Source organism: Heterodontus francisci, chromosome 11 (assembly GCF_036365525.1).
Source record: "Heterodontus francisci isolate sHetFra1 chromosome 11, sHetFra1.hap1, whole genome shotgun sequence".
Classification (NCBI taxonomy): Eukaryota; Metazoa; Chordata; class Chondrichthyes; order Heterodontiformes; family Heterodontidae; genus Heterodontus; species Heterodontus francisci.
Genome location: NC_090381.1, coordinates 96,005,292 through 96,024,102, shown reverse-complemented (window position 1 = coordinate 96,024,102; position 18,811 = coordinate 96,005,292). Strand labels below are relative to the sequence as shown.

At 43.5% G+C, this 18,811-nt stretch overlaps 1 protein-coding gene across 9 annotated transcripts in view; it reads right to left on the bottom strand.

Annotated features, from left to right (window-relative positions):
- The window catches only part of trpc1 (transient receptor potential cation channel, subfamily C, member 1), a 74,840-nt gene extending 56,440 nt beyond the window's left edge, over positions 1-18,400 (bottom strand). For 4 of the 9 annotated variants that reach the window (XM_068041538.1, XM_068041541.1, XM_068041544.1 and 1 more), the window contains exons 1-3: positions 18,265-18,396; positions 9,701-9,852; positions 2,151-2,353 (exon numbers count right to left, since the gene is read on the bottom strand). In XM_068041538.1, coding sequence (XP_067897639.1) covers positions 2,151-2,353; positions 9,701-9,852; positions 18,265-18,391 — 482 coding nt within the window. In that variant the 5' untranslated portion in view covers positions 18,392-18,396. Of the gene's footprint in view, positions 1-2,150; positions 2,354-9,505; positions 9,608-9,700; positions 9,853-18,264 lie in introns of all 9 variants that reach the window. The other 5 variants (XM_068041540.1, XM_068041542.1, XM_068041546.1 and 2 more) reach the window with 3 other exon arrangements.
- Positions 18,401-18,811: the final 411 nt, after the last annotated feature.

Sequence of the window (18,811 nt, the reverse complement as noted above, 5' to 3'; positions counted from 1 at the left end):
CGATGGAGCTGTATAAAACATGAGTTAGGCCACAGCTGGAGTACTGTGTACAGTTCTGGTTGCCACACTATAAGAAGGATGTGATTGCACTGGAGAGGATGCAGAGTAGATTCACCAGGATGTTGCCTGGGCTGGAGCATTTCAGCTATAAAGAGAGACTGAAAAGACTAGGGTTGTTTTCCATAGAGCAGAGAAGACTGAGGGGGGACATGATTGAGGTATACAAAATTATGAGGGGCATTGATAGGTTAGATAGGAAGAAACCTTTTCCCTTAGCAGAGGGGTCAATAACCAGGGGCATAGATTTAAAGTAAGGGGCAGGAGGTTTAGAGGGAATTTGAGGAAAAATGGTTTCACTCAGAGGGTGGTTGGAATCTGGAATACACTGCCTGAAGAGGTGGTGGAGGCAGGAACCCTCACAACATTTAAAGAAGTATTTAGATAAGCACTTGAAACGCCGTAGCATACAAGGCTACGGGCCAAGTGGTGGAAAACGGGATTAGAATAGATCGGTGCTTGATGGCCAGCACAGACATCATTGGCCGAAGGGCCTATTTCTGTGCTGTATAACTCTATGACTCTATTAGGTATTGCATTTCATCTTATTTCAGATCAATTCAGTTCCCAAAATGTGGTATTACTGAGGAACAAGAGAGAAACCTCCCATTTTCCTTCCAGTTATTTATAGTACTCACTTTAGAAAGAGACAATATAAAAGACCTTTTCTAAATTACATTTTTATGAGCTTCAGAGATGGCCTGATGGAAAGGTGAACATATATTTGTCTATTTAGAATCTTACATCACAGAAGGAGGCCATCTAGCCCATCATGCCTGTGTAAAAGAGCCATCCAATTTGTACCACTACTTTCAAGTATTACTTCTCAGGATGTGGGGATTCCTGGCAAAGCCAACATGTATTGCCCATCCCTAGTTGCCTTTGAAATAGTGAGTGTGAGCTTCCCACTTGAACAGCTTGAGTCCACATGGTGAAGTTACTCCCACAATGCAGTTCCAGGATTTTGACCCAGCAACATTTCTGCATGTTGGGATGGTGTGTGACTTGGAGGGGAACTTGGAAGTGATGGTGTTTCCATGCACCTGCTGCCCTTGTCCCTCTAGCTGTGGAGGTCATGGGTTTGTGAGGTGGTTAAGAAGTCTTAGTGAATTGCCTGCTCCTTCCCATAGCTCTGCAGTTTTTTTTCTTTTTTAAATATATATCCAGATATCTTTTGAAAGTCACGATTGATTCTGCTTCCACAACCCGTTGAGAAAATGCTTTCAAGATCACAGCAACTGTCTGCATAAAAAAATTGTATGTTCTTGACGATTTAGAGGCTCCGGGCTGAATTTTATCAACCCTCTAGGGATGGGGGGGGGGGGGGCCATAAAATGTTGAGGGAAGGTGGGGTGTGGAGTGCCTGCCACCTTCCTGACGCCATTGAATTTTATCAATGGCTCTTCCCACCACCGTTGGTATTTTACCAGCAGCTGGTGGGAGCCCCACCACGTGATAAGACCGATCAGTAGAACCAGATGGCATCCCTGAGGGCTAGGGGTAGGGGCCCTCCCACTTGGGCAATCTGTAGCCCACAGAAACTCCCTGGCAGCAAAGGCCACACCTGTACCAACACACCCCTGTCCTCAACAACCACAGCCACCACCCCCCACTCACTAGAGCCTACCTGACTGGCCTCGGCAAACCCGCCCCCCATTTACCTACTTCCGAGGCTGGTGTCCATGTTGCCACTTCTAAATGGGTGTCATTGCAGCAGTGGCCACCACTCCCAGTGGCACTGCTGAGCTGCCAGTCCACTGATTGGCAGGCAACTCTTGGAAGCGGGATCCCCATCCTTAAATGTATCGGAACCCCAGCACCAGGCAGTTAACTGCCGGAGGAGCCATAAAATGTGGCCGGGAGTCTCCCAAACGGCTGAGGGGGAACCTCCCTCCACCTTTCTGACCTGGCATCAGGACCCCTGCTGCCTCCATAAAATTCAGTCCTCCGTGCCTACATTTATCTTGGCCCAAATTAGTCAGAACTCCTATATGCACATCATGTGGATTTTAATGTGCTTAACTTTATAAATCTGACTGTAATGATTACCATTTAGAAACACACTTGTTATATTTCAATGTTGTTTTACTTACCTAGAATGGCGCAGGCTATCCTTTTTGTTCTTTGCATTACACAGTGTGCATTCACATCCGACTGCATGTGGTCTTGGCAAAGACAGGTCCTGTTTGAGCAACATGGTCAGGATCTCATAGTTATTGCGATGAGCAGCAAGGATGACAGGAGCCACATCCATTGTAGTGGAGTATTCAGGATTCTGAATTCTCTGCATTAATTTCTGTTTAGACAAGTTCCAACAAAAAGATAGAGTAAAATGAATAAAGCGCATCATTGTAAGAGTCCATGTGAGTCCAGTATTTATTACTTTTAATGCATTTTGTGATAGATTAAATGCTCCATAATTGCATAAATTGTGACAAGAAAAGGTTAAGAGCCACAGGGAACATCTTTATAGATGTTCATACCATTGACCAGAAACTGAACTGGAGTAGCCATATAAATACCATGACTACAAGAGCAGGTCAGAGGCTGGGAACCCTGCGGCAAGTAACTCAGCTCCTGACTCCCCAAAAGCCTGTCCACCATCTACAAGGCACAAGTCAGCAGTTTGATGGAATACTCTCCACTTGCCTGGATGGGTGCAGCTCCAACAACACTCAAGAAGCTCGACACCATCCAGGACAAAGCAGCCTGCTTGATTGGCACCACATCTACAAACATTCACTTCCTCCACCACCGACGCACAGTGGCAGCAGTGTGTACCATCTACAAGATGCACTGTAGCAATGTACCAAGGCTCCTTAGACAGCACCTTCCAAACCCGCGATCTCTACCAACTAGAAGGACAAAGGCAGCAAATGCATGGGAACACCACCACCTCCAAGTTCCCCTCCAAGTCACACACCATCCTGACTTGGAACTATATCGCCGTTCCTTCACGGTCGCTGGGTCAAAATCCTGGCACTCCCTTTCCAACAGCACTGTGGGGTGTACCTACCCCACATGGACTGCAGTGGTTCAAGAAGGCAGCTCACCACTACCTTCTCAAGGGCAATTAGGGATGGGCAATAAATGCTGGCCTGGCCAGCGACGCCCACATCCCAGGAACGAATTTTTAAAAAGTGTGTTATAGCACTGAGTCTTGTAAGTGTGGGATGCTCAACAGAATAGGACTATAATTGAAACTTTTATAATGTGGGGGGGGGGGGGGGGGGGGGAAAGAATGTTGAATGGCAAACATCTGTATCTGTTCCAATTGCAAATGTGGCTGAATAAAATCCTTGAAAAAGATGTGTAATTGGTGCTTGTGTAATTTAACATTAAAATCTGAAGATAATCTAAAGATAAAAAAAAACAAATTAGATTTTTAAAATAAATTATGTTCAAATTCATACACTTTTCATTCTAGCAGTGATCCATTAAGAAATATTGAATACATTAGTAAAACACTACTTTCTATCTCTACCAGTAGAAGTTTTGAAAGCTAAGTTGAACAGACTATTTCATATTAATTATTTTGGTTGATTGAGCGAAACTTGCAATCAAAGCATTTCAAAGTTGTTTCATCATTTATTAAAATGTTGCTCTTTAAAAAGTGCTCTTTTTTTCAAAATTTTCTGTGTATTTGGCAGTGGGCAATATTTATGTTTCTGTATTAACTCATTTGAAAACAGGAGAATCCAGCATTGAGGAAGTTAAATTTAGCAGAAGGGCCTTTATACAGGCATAGGCCCCCTTTATATATCCATTAGGCCTCACCGGTTGTAAGTAGGCCCCCACGATGAATAAAATGTGCCTGACTCAAAATGACATTAGGCAAACTTCCAGTGCAGATCACAGAAGAGACCACCACATGAAATTCGGTGACATAACACCCATCGTACAGGCTTGAAACAAGAGGCTGTAAGTTAAATTTCTCCCTGGATGTAATTCTTGTGTTTGCCTGTCTCTCTCCCTTACACACACACAAATTTACTATATGACACATATTTATATATCACCCACATGTAATTTTAAAGAAAATTCTATCTTTAATGCATGTGATTCAACACAATAGTGGTTCACAAACAGATCATGAGGCAGTTTAGTAGGAAGTCTTTCAAACCTTGCTAAAAGTAAAATAATACCACACCTAAAGGATTGCTTGCTGAATGCTCCAGACATAGCACAGGAAAACTATGGGCTTAAAACACATTCTGAAATTAGGCTTAATACATCTTCTAATTTAAGTCAGAATGCTGCATATTTACCAAGTCTTGGTTTTGAAAATCTGCAGTAAATCTGTTTTATAGAAAAATTGGCTAAATAGTACAAATGACCACTTCATTTAAAAAGAGATGTTTTTCTTGAAAAGATTTTGCAGAACCTACCAGTATGAGATATTCTTTCTAAAAGGGTGAGTCAATCTATTGATGCACTTGCAATTATTCAGCAAGGTAAGGTTGAAAGCAGTAGGTTCATCATTTATTGTGTAACTTCACGGAACTCTTAGTTGCTCAGTGGGGTTACAGTTAATACAAAAGTGACATTATATGGAACTGTATGGAGTCCCTGTTTATTCAGCAAAATGATTGCATAAGCAGCAGGGACAGTTGTTTTGGAAAAATCAATGTAGATTTACTGGTGTAATTAATTGTACAGAATTTCTGTTTAGTCAACACTGCAAGTGGCAGAAACAGTACTTGTTGTGTAACTGTCCAGGACCCTGTTTATTCAGCAGAGTAAGGGTTCAAGTGCTAGAGATAGTATTTGTTGTGCTAACTGTATGGAGTTGCTGTTCGTTCCAGAAGGGAAGGATCAATCAATGGTCTGTACTTGCTAATGTTACACAAAATCTACATTGATTCTTCTGTAAACATCTGGAACTTGAGCCAAATTAAATAAGTTATATTTTTCCATGAATTCTACCTCATTTTTATTTATGTTGTGATCGCACAAGAAAGCGATGGAGAAGAACTTATTTAGTTACCATTTCAAATAGACCTTTCACTGTTTGTTAGTTCAGTTGCAAGTGTTATTAGCCATATAGGTCACTGCGGCACCGCCGAGGGCAGAGATGAAGGTTTTCCCTTTTAGTTTAAAGCTAGTTTAAAAAACTGGCAAGTGTCATTTCCTTTGACAAGGGCAGGCCCTTTTTTTCTGGAAAATACTTCTTTAACTATAATGGGATATACCTTTGAAGAAACACAACCAATATACCAAAAACTTTTACTTTAAAAAAAAATGTTTCTATCACTGTCTTTGCTCTCCCAACCCACATGCCTTCCACAATCAAAAGGGTAAACAGGCCACCTCTCCCACCTATATCTATGCTGTTATTTGAATTGCAACTAAGAAGTACACCGGAAAAGCCAGAGAACTAGAACTCATCGCCCCATTGGAGAGCTTCTGTTTTGTGCTTCCCCTAAAGGGCCTGTCTGAGATCAATAATCCACTGAATAATCGTGGCGACTAGCCTATATTCTATCATTTGCAGCAGATTGCCATTCAAAGGTCAGTCTACTAGAATATATTCTAGCGAGCTGTGAGCATTTAGCTAGCTTATTTTCTCATCCACACATTGCATAAACCATTTGAAATGTAGAGTTTCACAATGAAGCTAGAGGAAGGGGTCTATAAAAGTTATGTCATATGTTAATAATTACACAGCAAGGGCAGGATAGTAAAAGACACGTAAAATACTTGCAGGAGCAGCCCGCCACCATCCCTGTATGACATGAGGACTCAGTGAGGGGCTGTGGGAGAGGGGATTCTAAGTTAAAATAAAAGTGTTCAGCAGGTTCTAATGAAGCGGCACCTTTAATTATTGAAATGAGATTGAGGGTTTGAAGCCCTGGCACTGGACGCCATTGCCAGGGATGGAATGGCCGCCCCTTGTACATCATCGGGGGCAGTCGCTCAGCCCCCTCCACTTAAATGAGCCCCCACATGAAATATTGTGGGGGCTCGGCAATGGCACATCCGCACTTCAAAGTGCACCGCTGCAATGTGTGGCATGCCTATAAAATTCAGCCCAAGACACTCTCTCTCTCCATCTCTGTCTCTCTCTCCCCCCTCTCTCCCTCCCTCACCCCCCCCCCTCCCCCTGTCCCTCGCTGTCTCTCTCTACCCCACCTCTCTCCATCCCTCTCTCTCCACCCATCGTGTCTCCCGTGTTCCCTGCTGTGTTCCCACTCCCCGCCTAGTGTTCCCCACTCCCCGTTCAGTGTTCCCCACTCACTGTTCCCCAGTCCCTGCTCAGTGTTCCCCGCTCCCCGCTCAGTGTTCCCCGCAGCAGTCATTCCCACAACCGGATATTTACTATGCCTGTATTATTTAGGCTGGGGTGAGTGGAGGAGGGAACCGGGGGGATACTGGACAATTACCGAATTGGCGAAAGCAGCAGGGGTGGCACTGAGGAGATAGGAGGGGAGTTGCTCACCACAGAATTCCCAGACTCTGACCTGCCCTTGTAGCCATGGTATTTATATGGCTACTCCAGGTCAGTTTCTGGTCAGTGGTAACCCCCAGGATGTTGATAGTGGGGGATTCAGCGATCGTAATGCCATTGAACGTCAAGGGGAGATGGTTAGATTCTCTCTTGTTGGAGATGGTCATTGCCGGGCACTTGTGTGCCGCAAATGTTACTTGCCACTTATTAGCCCAAGTTTGGATGTTGTCAGGTCTTGCTGCATCTGGACACGGCTGCTTCAGCATCTGAGGAGTCACGAATGGTTCTGAACATTGTGCAATCATCAGCAAACATCACCACCTCTGACCTTATGATTGAAGGAAGGTCATTGACGAAGCAGCTGAAGATGGTTGTGCCTAGGACATTACTCTGAGGAACTCCTGCAGTGATGCCCTGGCACTGAGATGATTGACCTCCAACAATCACAACCATCTTCCTTTGTGCTAGGTATGACTCCAACCAGTGGTGAGTTTTCCCCCCGATTCCCATTGACTCCAGTTTTGCTAGGGATCCTTCATGCCATACGTGGTCAAATGCTGCCTTGATGTCAAGGGCAGTCACTCTCACCTCACCTCTGGAGTTCAGCTCTTTTGTCCATGTTTGGACCAAGGCTGAAATGAAGTCAGGAGTGGCCCTAGCGGAACCCAAACTGAGCGTCAGTGAGCAGGTTATTGCTGAGTAAGTGTTGTTGTTGCACTGTCGACGACCCCTTCCATGCCTTTGCTGATGATCAAGAGCTTGGCTAGGGGTGCAGCTAGTTCTGGAGCACAAGTCTTCTGTACTATTGCCAGAATGTTGTCAGGGCCCATAGCCTTTCCAGTATCCAGTGCCTTCAGCTGTTTCTTGATATCATGTGGAGTGAATTGGATTGGCCAAAGACCGGCCAAACTGTGATGCTGGAGTCCTCAGGTGGAGGCCGAGATGGATCATCCACTCAGCACTTCTGGCTGAAGATGGATGCAAATGCTTCAGCCTTGCCTTTTGCACCCATGTGCTGGGCTCCTCCATTGTTCAGGATGGGGATATTTGTGGAGCCTCCTCCTCCTGTTAGTTGTTTAATTGTCCACCACCATTCACGACTGGATGTGGCAGGACTACAGAGCTTAGATCTGATCCATTGGCTGTGGGATCGCTTAGCTCTATCGCATGCTGCTTCCACTGTTTAGCAAATAGTCCTGTGTTGTAGCTTCACCAGGTTGACACCTCATTTTGAGGTATGCCTGGTGCTGCTCCTGGCATGCCCTCTTGCACTCTTCATTGAACCAGGGTTGGTCCCCTGGCTTGATGGTAAAGGCTGAGTGGGGGATATCCTGGCCATTAGGTTACAGATTGTGGTTGAATACAGTTCTGCTGCTGCTGATTGCCCACAGCGCTTCATGGATGCCCAGGTTTGAGTTTCTAGATCTGTTTGAAATCTATCCCATTTAGCACGGTGGTAGTGCCACACAACACGATGTAGGGTATCCTCAGTGTGAGGACGGAACTTTGTCTCCACAAGGACTGTGCAGTGGTCACTCCTACCAATACTGTCATGTACAGATGCATCTGCAACAGTTAGATTGGTGAGGACAAAGTCATGTAAACTTTTCCCTCCTGTTGGTTCCCTCACCACCTGCCATAGAACCAGTCTAGCAGCTATGTCCTTTAGGCTTCAGCCAGCTCGGACAGTAGTGGCGCTACCGAGCCACTCTTGGTGATGGACATTAAAGTCCCCCATCCAGAGTACATTCTGTGCCCTTGCCATCCTCAGTGCTTCTTCCAATTGGTGTTTAACATCGAGAAACACATATTCATCAGCCGAGGGGTAGCAGAAGGTGGTAACCAGCGTGCGGTTTCCTGGCCCATGTTTGACCTGATGCCATGAGACTTCATGGGATCCACAGCCAATGTTGAGGACTCCAGAGCAACTCCCTCCCGACTGTATACCACTGTGCCGCTACCTCGGCTGCGTCTGTCCTGCCAGTGGGACAGGGCATACCCAGGGATGGTGATGGTGGTGTCTGAGACATTGTCTGTAAGGTATGATTCCGTGAGTATGTTGCTTGACTAATCTGTGGACAGCTCTCTCAATTTTGGCACAATACCCCAGGTGTTACTAAAGAGGACTTTGCAGGGTCGACAGGGCTGGGTTTGCCATTGTCATTTCTAGTGCCTAGGTCAATGCCGGGTGGTCCTTCCAGTTTCATTCCTTTTATTAGACTTCGTAGCACTTTGATACAACTGGGTGGCTTGCTAAGCTATTTCAGGGGGCATCTAAGAATCAACCACATTACTGTGGGTCTGGAGTCACACGTAGGCCAGACCAGGTAAGGGCGGCAGATTTCCTTCCCTAAAGGACATTACTGAACCAGATTGGATTTTACAACAATTGACAATGGTTTCATGGTCACCATTAGATTATCTTTTAATTCCAAATTTTTATTAATTGAATTCAAATTTCACCACCTGCTGTGGTGGGGTTCGAACCCATGTCCCCAGAGCATTAGCCTGGGCCTCTGGTTCAGAGACATTACATACCATTTGCCTTACTAATTGTTTGCTTTACCTGCATGCTAACTTTCTGTAATGCATTTACAACAATACCCAAATTCCTCTGGCTCTCTCACCTTTTGAAAAATGTATGCTTTTATATTCTTCCTACCAAAATGAATTACGTCACATTTCTCCAGATGATACTCCATCTGTCACCTTCTAGCCCAATTACTTAAGCAATCTTTGCAGCCCCTTTGCACCTTTCTCAGAGCTTACTTTCCCACCCAGCTTTGTATCATCAGCAAACCTGGATATAGACTACACTCGATCACCTCATCTAAGTCACTGATATAGGTTGTGAATGCTCAGGCCCCAACGCAGATCCTTGTGGGACACCAAGGAAGGTCACCTGGCCACCTGTGAGCTGGAAAAAGGTGCATCAAAGAGCAGAACCAAAAGGAGGAAAGTAAATTACACGGAACATAAAAGTAACCAAAATTCACTAACTGCTATAGTTGGTTTGGACGACCGCCTGGGACGATGATTGAGAAGAATATCAACAGCACCAACAACCTCAGAGTTAATTGCCACCAGCAGTGCATCTGTAGTCTAGAACAAATGGAAAGCAGTTATGCAACATTTAAAAATTTATATTTAAAATAACCACTGTACAAACACACTTGGCAATAGTAAATTTGGCACCTGACAGCCACGTTCCAAGAGAAGCTGCAGGATATCCAGATTCTCATTTTCAATTGCAATGGTAACTGCATTCCTCCCCAGCACATCCACACAGTTTATATTCAGCTCACTGAACTTCTCATCAAGCAACTTTTTGACCATGTAATTGTCTCCTGAAATGTTCAAAGCGACAAGCATTAAAAACTTTCAACACAGTATTAAAATGCAAATGTTCTACATAAAATAATTTATGATGTATAAGGTCGAGGATCTCTCTCAAAGTTGAGACATAAAAGTACTACAGCATGGAACACATTCCTCTTTACACACCAGTGCAAACATCACAAACGCCTAAATCAGTTATAACACACGTCAGAACCAAAGTAAAGTAATCACTGCTCTGCTTCAATAATGTAATTTAACCACATCCCTAAGAGCATCTCTATTTTTCCAACTTTATTTTCTGTTGTTGCCATGTCCTTATGGCCTCTCTGAGCAAGGTTGCTAATTAAGGCAGGTTTCTGCCGTGAACTTGAGTATTTCAGAAAGCTGGTTCCACACTCATGGTCAATGTACAGAACTGAAGCAACAAGAGCAGCCCCTTTTTTAACACAGTGATTGAAAATGATCACGCCTGTGCTCACTTACCTAAACTGTCTCCCAGTCCAGCAATGCCTCAGATTTAAAATTTTTATTCTGTGTTCAACTCCCTCCATGGCTTCACCGTTCCCTGGCGCTGTAACCTCCTATAACCCTCTGAGAACTCTGCACTCCTCCAATTCCAGCCTCTTGTGCATCCCCAATTTCTTTCGCCCCACAAGTCGCAGCCGTGCTTTCAGTTGTCTTGTCCCCAAGCACTGGAATTCCCTCCTGTAAAGTGCCTTGGAATGTTTTGCTACATTAGAAGGCATTCTATAAATGCAAGTTGTTGTTGTTATTGTGCATGAAGTTTGAGAGATGAATAGTGGCACCAGCTTTATGACTAACTCATGCGAAGTAGAATTTGTGCTAAGATAGCTACATGTTTAATACTTTTGTCATGGCTATTCCAGATGATGTTTAGTCTGAAATGAAGGCAAATGAAGTAAAAGAGAAAAGTTAAGCAACCATCTGCACCAGTAGCGCACATACCTTAAAATATAAATGAAATTATCCGCATGTTTGCAGTCAAAACGGGAAACACAATAGGTAACAGTGAATAATAAACTTTATTCCACACATTTTTAATTCATGTGTGTCTGTTAACCAGAGGGTTGCAAGGTCTTCCTTACATGTGCACTAAACAATTTCTTCCACTGCTCCCAATTGTGCATTCTCTATGTAGAATGTGCTCCAATTGGGTTTATAACCTGACTACTCATTGGAAAAAAAATCCCTTAGCATAGCCACCTTTAAACCTTGTGACAGCAGTATTCAGAGGTAATGCCATAACGCCTTCTCACATTAACTTCATCTCAGTGCTGCTTTTATCCAGCAGTAGTATTTTTCATTTTACTAATATTATGTTATAAAAATTAACAGGGGGTAAAGTCTGGCATTTAATTTCAAAATTCAAATACCACCCACTGAGCACTGAAATTTTGCTCATATAGTTAATGCCATCATCAATGTTTATCCCGAAATTAAACCCTCAGACTACTGCTAGCTCCAGGGAATTGGAGGCTCCTTGGACCACCCATTGTTAACAGATTTATATTATGATGTGAGGTTTTTTCCAGCAACAAAGCTACACACATATCTGAAGTAGCTTTCTTGTAGACACACACATACATGAATCAATCTTCCTTCCCGGTGTGCTAGTTGAGATTAAAAATGGTTTCCTCTCTTCAGGCAATTTCCCTCTCATTTTTAAAACTACCATCATCACAAAACAATTACTACAGCACCAGCAATAATGGGAGGGAGGAGGGTGTAACTACAGTGTCTGCACACATAATTTCCATTTAAATATAGACATAGGAACATATAATGGCAAACACTGACAGGAATTGCAGTGGTGATATACGTCTGCTAAATCATTAAATCAGTTGCCTTTAATTTATATTTATGTTTATAACTCAAAAGCAATGATTGTTCACACAGACTGCAGCAAGCTCTACATGGATTGCATCATTATTAAAGTCTGCAGACAGCATTCCCTTTATGCAAGTGTCACACTTAGTTCCTGTACATTTTCTAAGTCACGCTTTGCAGAAAACACCCTTATTGATAAAAAAAAGTGTATCTTTTTACTGTGAGTAATGCCAGGAAATATGCTAGTATATATAAATAAAGGAACAAATAAATAGTGAAAGTAGTAAAGGAGTGGTGAGAATGCAGAACTCATTATCACAGGGGGGTGATTGAAGCAAATAGCATAGATGCATTTTAAGGGGAAGCTAGATAAGTACATGAGTGTTACGACCGACCGCTCAAGACAAAGCCCCCAATCAAAATATATGACTCTGATTCAGATTACCTAACATATCACTTTAAACTTTCCAAATTAAAAGAAAACCACAGCCGAATTGAACCATCTTTTAGCCCCCAAATGAGGCAAACCAAACCAGGTATCTTTAGATCAACAAATTAACTGTTTATTAGAGAAAACTAAATTCTTAAACACTACTAAGATATAAACAACATTTTTTTTTAAAAGTAACAAAGTCCTTGCAGATTTACACTCCTGCTGAAGTGGAATCTTCCAACGTGGAACAGTCCAAGGTTGCTTGAAGTCCTCGCAGCTGTCCGATGGGGAAAAAAAGGTTCTTCAACAGTAGGACAGTCAGTAGTCTAGTTCAGCAGTTGAAGTGATGCTCTTCTTTTCCAGCGATGAGTTCAGCAATTACAGTTCAGTAGTTATTTTCTTTTAAGAAATTAATCTGGATTGACTCTTTAAAATTCTGAGAGTATAATAAATAGCGTTTAAACAGACAGAGGGAGAGTTCTCCTGAAGTCCTTCAGTACATGCTGGCAGACAGTCTGTGTCTGTGTCTCAACTGTCACTGCAAAAGCCAGTTTTTCAACTAGTTTCAAAATTAAACGGCAACATTGTATATCCTGTCCTTGGTCTCCAAATGGCTGTATCCGGGGCAACCAAGAGGCACTTTCACTAGGGAACTTCTGAGGATGCCTTAAAGCAGTACTGATCCTTTGCTGTCTTAAAGACACACGGCATACTTCCCAAAAAAAACCCACCAGGATCATAACAATGAGGAAGAAAGGAACAGAAGGATATGTTGATAGGGTGCTGTTAAGTAAGTACTGTGGGAGCAGGCTCATGTGGGCATATTTGCCTGTTCCTCTTGTCTGTTCCTTTTGTGTAATTCTACATAACCTAACATGTACTCTGTCCATCACACTTCACACGTAACACCTGTGTATATACAAATTTCTGTATCACACTTTCAAATGATTGGATAAAATATCATATTCATAAATAGCAGGTAAGGAATATATTAATAGTAAACAGGTAAAGCAGGTACATAAATTGTCAATGAAAATCAAATTAGAACACATGAAATCAAGCAATAAACCATGAGGAAATGCAACCAAAACAGGGAAACCAATTAACCAAACATTTCTTGAAAATCCTTTCAGCTGCCATCTTAGATTCTACTGACATTGATAAACTAATTACTGGAAAAAATATACTACAGAAATAAAAAAAAATTGCAAAATTTATAATACAATGATTAAACATAGCACTGTAGCAGGATTTGGTATGTTTAAAATGTTTCCTGTCGATGACCCTGCCTCCACCACTCTCTGAGGAAGAGAGTTCCAAAGACACTTAATTCTCTTAGAGAAAAAACTTCTCCTCACCTCCGTCTTAAATGGGCGATCCCTTATTTCTAAACTGTGTCCCCTAGCTCTAGTCTCTCCCACAAGGGGAAACATCCTTTCAGCATCCACCCTGTCCACTCCCCTCAGGATCTTGTATGTTTCAATAAGATCACCTCTCATCCTTCTAAACTCCAATAGATACAGATCCAACATGTCCAACCTTTCCTCATAAGATAACCTCTCCATCCCAGTTATCAGTCGAGTGAACCTTCCCTGCACTGCCTCTAACGCATTTATATCCTTTCTTAAATAAGAAGACCAAAACTGTACAAAGTACTCCAGATGTGGTCTCACCAATACCCTATACAACTGTAGCAAAACATCCCTACATAAATATAAATATGGGCCAAGACACCAGGGATAAGTCCCTTGCTCTTCTTCAAAATAGTGCCATGGGATCTTTTACATTCACCCAAGCACACAGATGGGGTCTCGGTTTAATGTCTAATCCAAAAGAGAGCACCTCTGACCATGCAGCACTCCCTCAATCATACACTGGAGTGTCAAATCCTCGAGTGGGACTTGAACACAAAATCTTGTGACTCAGAGATAAGCGTGCTACCAACTGAGTCACGGCTGACACTTTTGTCTGATCATGCTCCTGTGAAGCACCTTGAGTCATTTTACTTATCCTTAAGAATAGAAATAGAACTTTGCTGCAGTAACTGACAGCCTCATTATATTCCTTCAGTTCAGTTTGATCTGGAATGAGCACCTCAGAACCAGTCATGTCTGTCATGAAGTTCACCGTGACATTATTGGACTACAATCTACACTATAAGGAAAAACTGCTCCCATTAACTGATGGGACAAGGACTAGGGGCCACGGATTGAAGGCTTTGGGCAAGAGATGCAGGGGGAGTATGATTAACTTTTTTATGTAGCGGGTGGTAATGATCTGGAACTCGCTGCCCACGAGGGTGGTAGAAGCGGAGACAATCAATATTTTCACATGGAAATTGGATGGGTACTTGAAAGCACTTGTAGGGCTACAGGGATTGAGCGGGGGAATGGGACTGACTGGACTGCTCCACGGAGAGCCAGCATGGACTCAATGGGCTGAATGGTCTCCTTCTATGCCATAAATGACTATGACTTTAATCCTCTTGTATTATCACATATTTAGAAGCCTTTTATAAAGGAAGATACCAGGGTATATGATGCTAATTTAATGCAGAACTTGTACATCAATGTAAGTTTTTGTTGTATTGTAGGCAGATTCCGAAATGGAGGCCAGACAGTCTGACCAGAGTGAAGGCACAGTTTAATAGCAGTAGGACATGGAGGTCACATTCAGTGTAACAGTTTAGCAGCCTCTCAGCTGCTGATAAAAGCTTGATAAGTCCTCCAAATATTTTTGAATCCCACTCTGGCCAATGCTCTTGTTCATTAATGATCAATTGACCAGGCTTTCCAGCCGAAAAACTCAACTCCCTGCCTCCACCACCACAACAATTGTAGAGGGGTAGGGGGAGAAAGACCCAGCTGAGAGGAGGGAAGAGAACAGAGAGGGAAGAAGAAGAGGGGAAGAGAAAGGACAAAATAGGGGGCAGGAATACTGAGGAAGGAAAGGGGAGAAAGGCAAGCAGATGAGAAGGAGAGGAGATGGAGGATCAAGGTAGTGTGAGGGAGGAGGAAGAGGAAGGAGATGAGGGTAAAGGATGGTTGGACGATTAGCAGAATAATTTTTCAGCTCAGGTAAGATACATGGCTGTGGAATAATGCAGCTGATAACTAAAACCCAAGTATGCCTGGAGCCCAGTTGATAGAAAAAAAAACAAACAGCAAACAAACTGTGATTATAATCAAAATAATAAAGCTTTAAGGGAGCAGGGAATGTAACAAAAATAGTGCTTTAAAAAGAATAGAAATAGAATTTTGTTGCAGTACTTGATGGACTATAATGAGGCTTTCAGTTCAGTTGATCTGGAAAGAGCACCTCAGAACTAGACATGTCCATGATAATGTTCACCGCGACATTGTTGCACTACAATTCTCTTGTATTATCACATAATTGGAAGCCTTTAATGTTAATTATTTCCTTGTTAAAAATTGAATTAAATTGGGAAAAACTAGCTATTTACACTTTATAAAGTGTATAGAATGTGACACAATTATAAGCAATGCATTGTAAGGAATAACCAGATATCCTGGGAGGTAAACCATACTCTGAGTGACACCAGGCTATACAATACTAATTTCATGAAGAACTTGTCATATCACACGTGCCAGCTGTCAATTTATTTAGGAAAAAAGTCAACAATTCACTAGCTGAATAATCTGGTTACTACTGTCAGCTCCTTCTGAATAACAGGCAGCTGATAATAAACCAGGTAAGATTTGCTCTTCTAATTTATGATGTCATCTGAACCTTTCAACTGGATTACTGTAGTGCCTTTTGGTCAGAGCCATCCAGTATCCAATAGATAGCAGTTTAGTTGGACGAACAGCCAACAAAATCGCAACTCAGTGATGCCATTGATTCTCTAGCCAGTGGAAAACCCCCTGAAATAATCAAGAGTGCCAAGCCTGCTATACTCTCAGCACTCCATGAACTGCTTTGCCTGTGCTGGGATGAGGGAGCAGTACCACAGGACATGCGCGATGCCAATATTATCACCCTCTGTAAGAACAAGGGTGACCGCGGTGACTGCAACAATTACCGTGGAATCTCGCTGCTCAGCATAGTGGGGAAAGTTTTCACTCGAGTCGTTTTAAACAGGCTCCAGAAGCTGGCTGAGCGTGTCTACCCTGAGGCACAGTGTGGCTTTCGAGCAGAGAGATCCACCATTGACATGCTGTTCTCCCTTCGCCAGCTACAGGAGAAATGCCGCGAACAACAGATGCCCCTCTACGATGCTTTCATAGATCCCACCAAAGTCTTTGACCTCATCAGTAGACATGCTCTCTTCAGACTACTAGCAAAGATCGGATGTCCACTAAAGCTATTAAGTATCATCACCTCATTCCATGACAATATGAAAGACACAATTCAGCATAGCCGTGCCTCATCAGACCCCTTTCTTATCCTGAGTAGCATGAAATAGGGCTGTGTTCTCACACCTACACTGTTTGGGATCTTCTTCTCACTGCTGCTCTCACATGCATTCAAGTCTTCAGAAGAAGGAATTTTCCTCCACACAAGATCAGATGGCAGGTTGTTCAACCGTGCCTGTCTTAGAGCGAAGAACAAAGTACGGAAGGTCCTCATCAGGGAACTCCTCTTTGCTGACGATGCTGCATTAACATCCCACACAGAAGAGTGTCTGCAGAGACTCATCGACAGGATTGTGGCTGCCTGCAACAAATTTGGCCTAACCATCAGCCTCAAGAAAACGATCATGGGACAGGACGTCAGAAATGTTCCATCTAGCAATATCAGTGCCCACGCTCTGGAAATGGTTCAAGAGTTCACCTACCTAGGCTCAACTATCACCAGTAACCTGGTCCCTCGATGCAGAAATCAACAAGCGCATGGGAAAGGCATCCGCTGCTATGTCCAGACTGGCCAAGAGGGTGTGAGAAAATGGCGCACTGACACGGAACACAGAAGTCTGAGTGTATCAAGCCTGTCTCCTCAGTACCTTGGTCTACGACAGCAAGGCCTGGACAACATATGTCAGCCAAAAGCGACGTCACAACTCCTTCCATCTTCACTGCCTCTGCAGAATCCTTGGCATCAGGTGGCAGGACCGTATCTCCAACTCAGAAGTCCTCAAGGCAGCCAACACCCCCAGCATATACACCCTACTGAGCCAGTGGCGCATGAGATGGCTTGCCCATGTGAGCCGCATGGAAGATGGCAGGATCCCCAAGGACACATTGTACAGCAAGTTTGTCACTGGTATCAGACCCACCAGCTGTCCATGTCTCCGCTTTAAAGACGTCTGCAAACGTGACATGGAGTTCTGCGACACTGACCGCAAGTCGTGGGAGTCAGTTGCCAGTGATCGCCGGAGCTGGCAGACAGCCATAAAGGCGGGGCTAAAGAGTGGCGAGTTGAAGAGACTTAGCAGTTGGTCAGAAAAAAGACAGAAGCGCAAGGAGAGAGCCAACTGTGTAACAGCCCCGACAACCAATTTTATCTGCAACACCTGTGGAAGAGTCTGTTACTCTAGAATTGGCCTTTATAGCCACTCCAGGTGCTGCTTCACAAACCACTGACCACCTCCAGGCGCTCGAGACAAGGAGGCCAAAGAGAGAGAGATTCAGCTAATGTGAACTAAAACATTTCTAAAATGCACATAACTCTAATGCTACCCTTTCATCAATGTCACTGCATAAACACAGACAGAAAATGTTCTTTCACGCCAACTGTTCACCATGTTATTATATACACAATTTGTCATTGGTTACCACTGGCTAGAATTCAAAGCTGGTGTTCAGAGCTTTAATCTTCAGGGCTGTTGCCTATCGTGTTTATGATCAGCAATCTAATAAACATACTGCAATAAACTATATGGGGAGCGGGGGAATACGCTTCGGGATGGAAATGCAAGAATTTTTGTTTTTCTCCCTAATTTCTTAGAAATCACACATGTGGAAACCGCAGATATGGTTCGTTAATGACAGACAAAAAGCAGACTTTCACCCAAATTTTCCTTAAATGAGGAACTCCACCCCCTCCCTGTGTGCCAGCCAGGGGACAGTCAAGTCAGTGAGGCTGCTTGTTCCACGGCAGCCCCAGCACCTCAGACGCCAGACAGAGGATCTGGGAAAATATTCCCCACCCCCGCGGGCACAAGCTGCAGCACAATTACCTTTCTCACACGCCAGCAAGAAGAGCTTTTCATCGATGGTCGTTTCCTCCTTGACTTCCCGCACGTCTTTTAAGGTGAGATATTTGTTGGGAGAGGAGGACTCGGTGCTCTGGTACAAACTGGCCATGATGAGCTCCAGCGCGGTGCCTCGCAGCGGAGCGCCGTCTGTCCGCACTCACATCCTCCCGCTCCTCGGCAATCAATGCTCCCTCTGAGCTACACACCACCACGCATTCTCTTCTTTCTATTTTGCATTCATCACATTTATGGTATTTTCTTTTTCTTGTCCGGCCTCTCAGAGGAGACGTCTCCCAGCAACAAAAAATTTGAAGCACAGTTTATTATTTTTCTTATCAGAGCCAAGTGGTGACGGACACAGGGTGTGCGCATGAGCATTCCGACTGTCTCTGTCTTCCTTTCACTGTTTCTCCTTTCCTTTTCTCCCTCTCTTCCTTCATCTCCTTTTCTCCCACTTTTTCTCTCTCAACTCTTTCTTCCTACCCTTTTCTCTTTCTTCCTCACTGTCTCTTTCTCCCTTTATCACTCT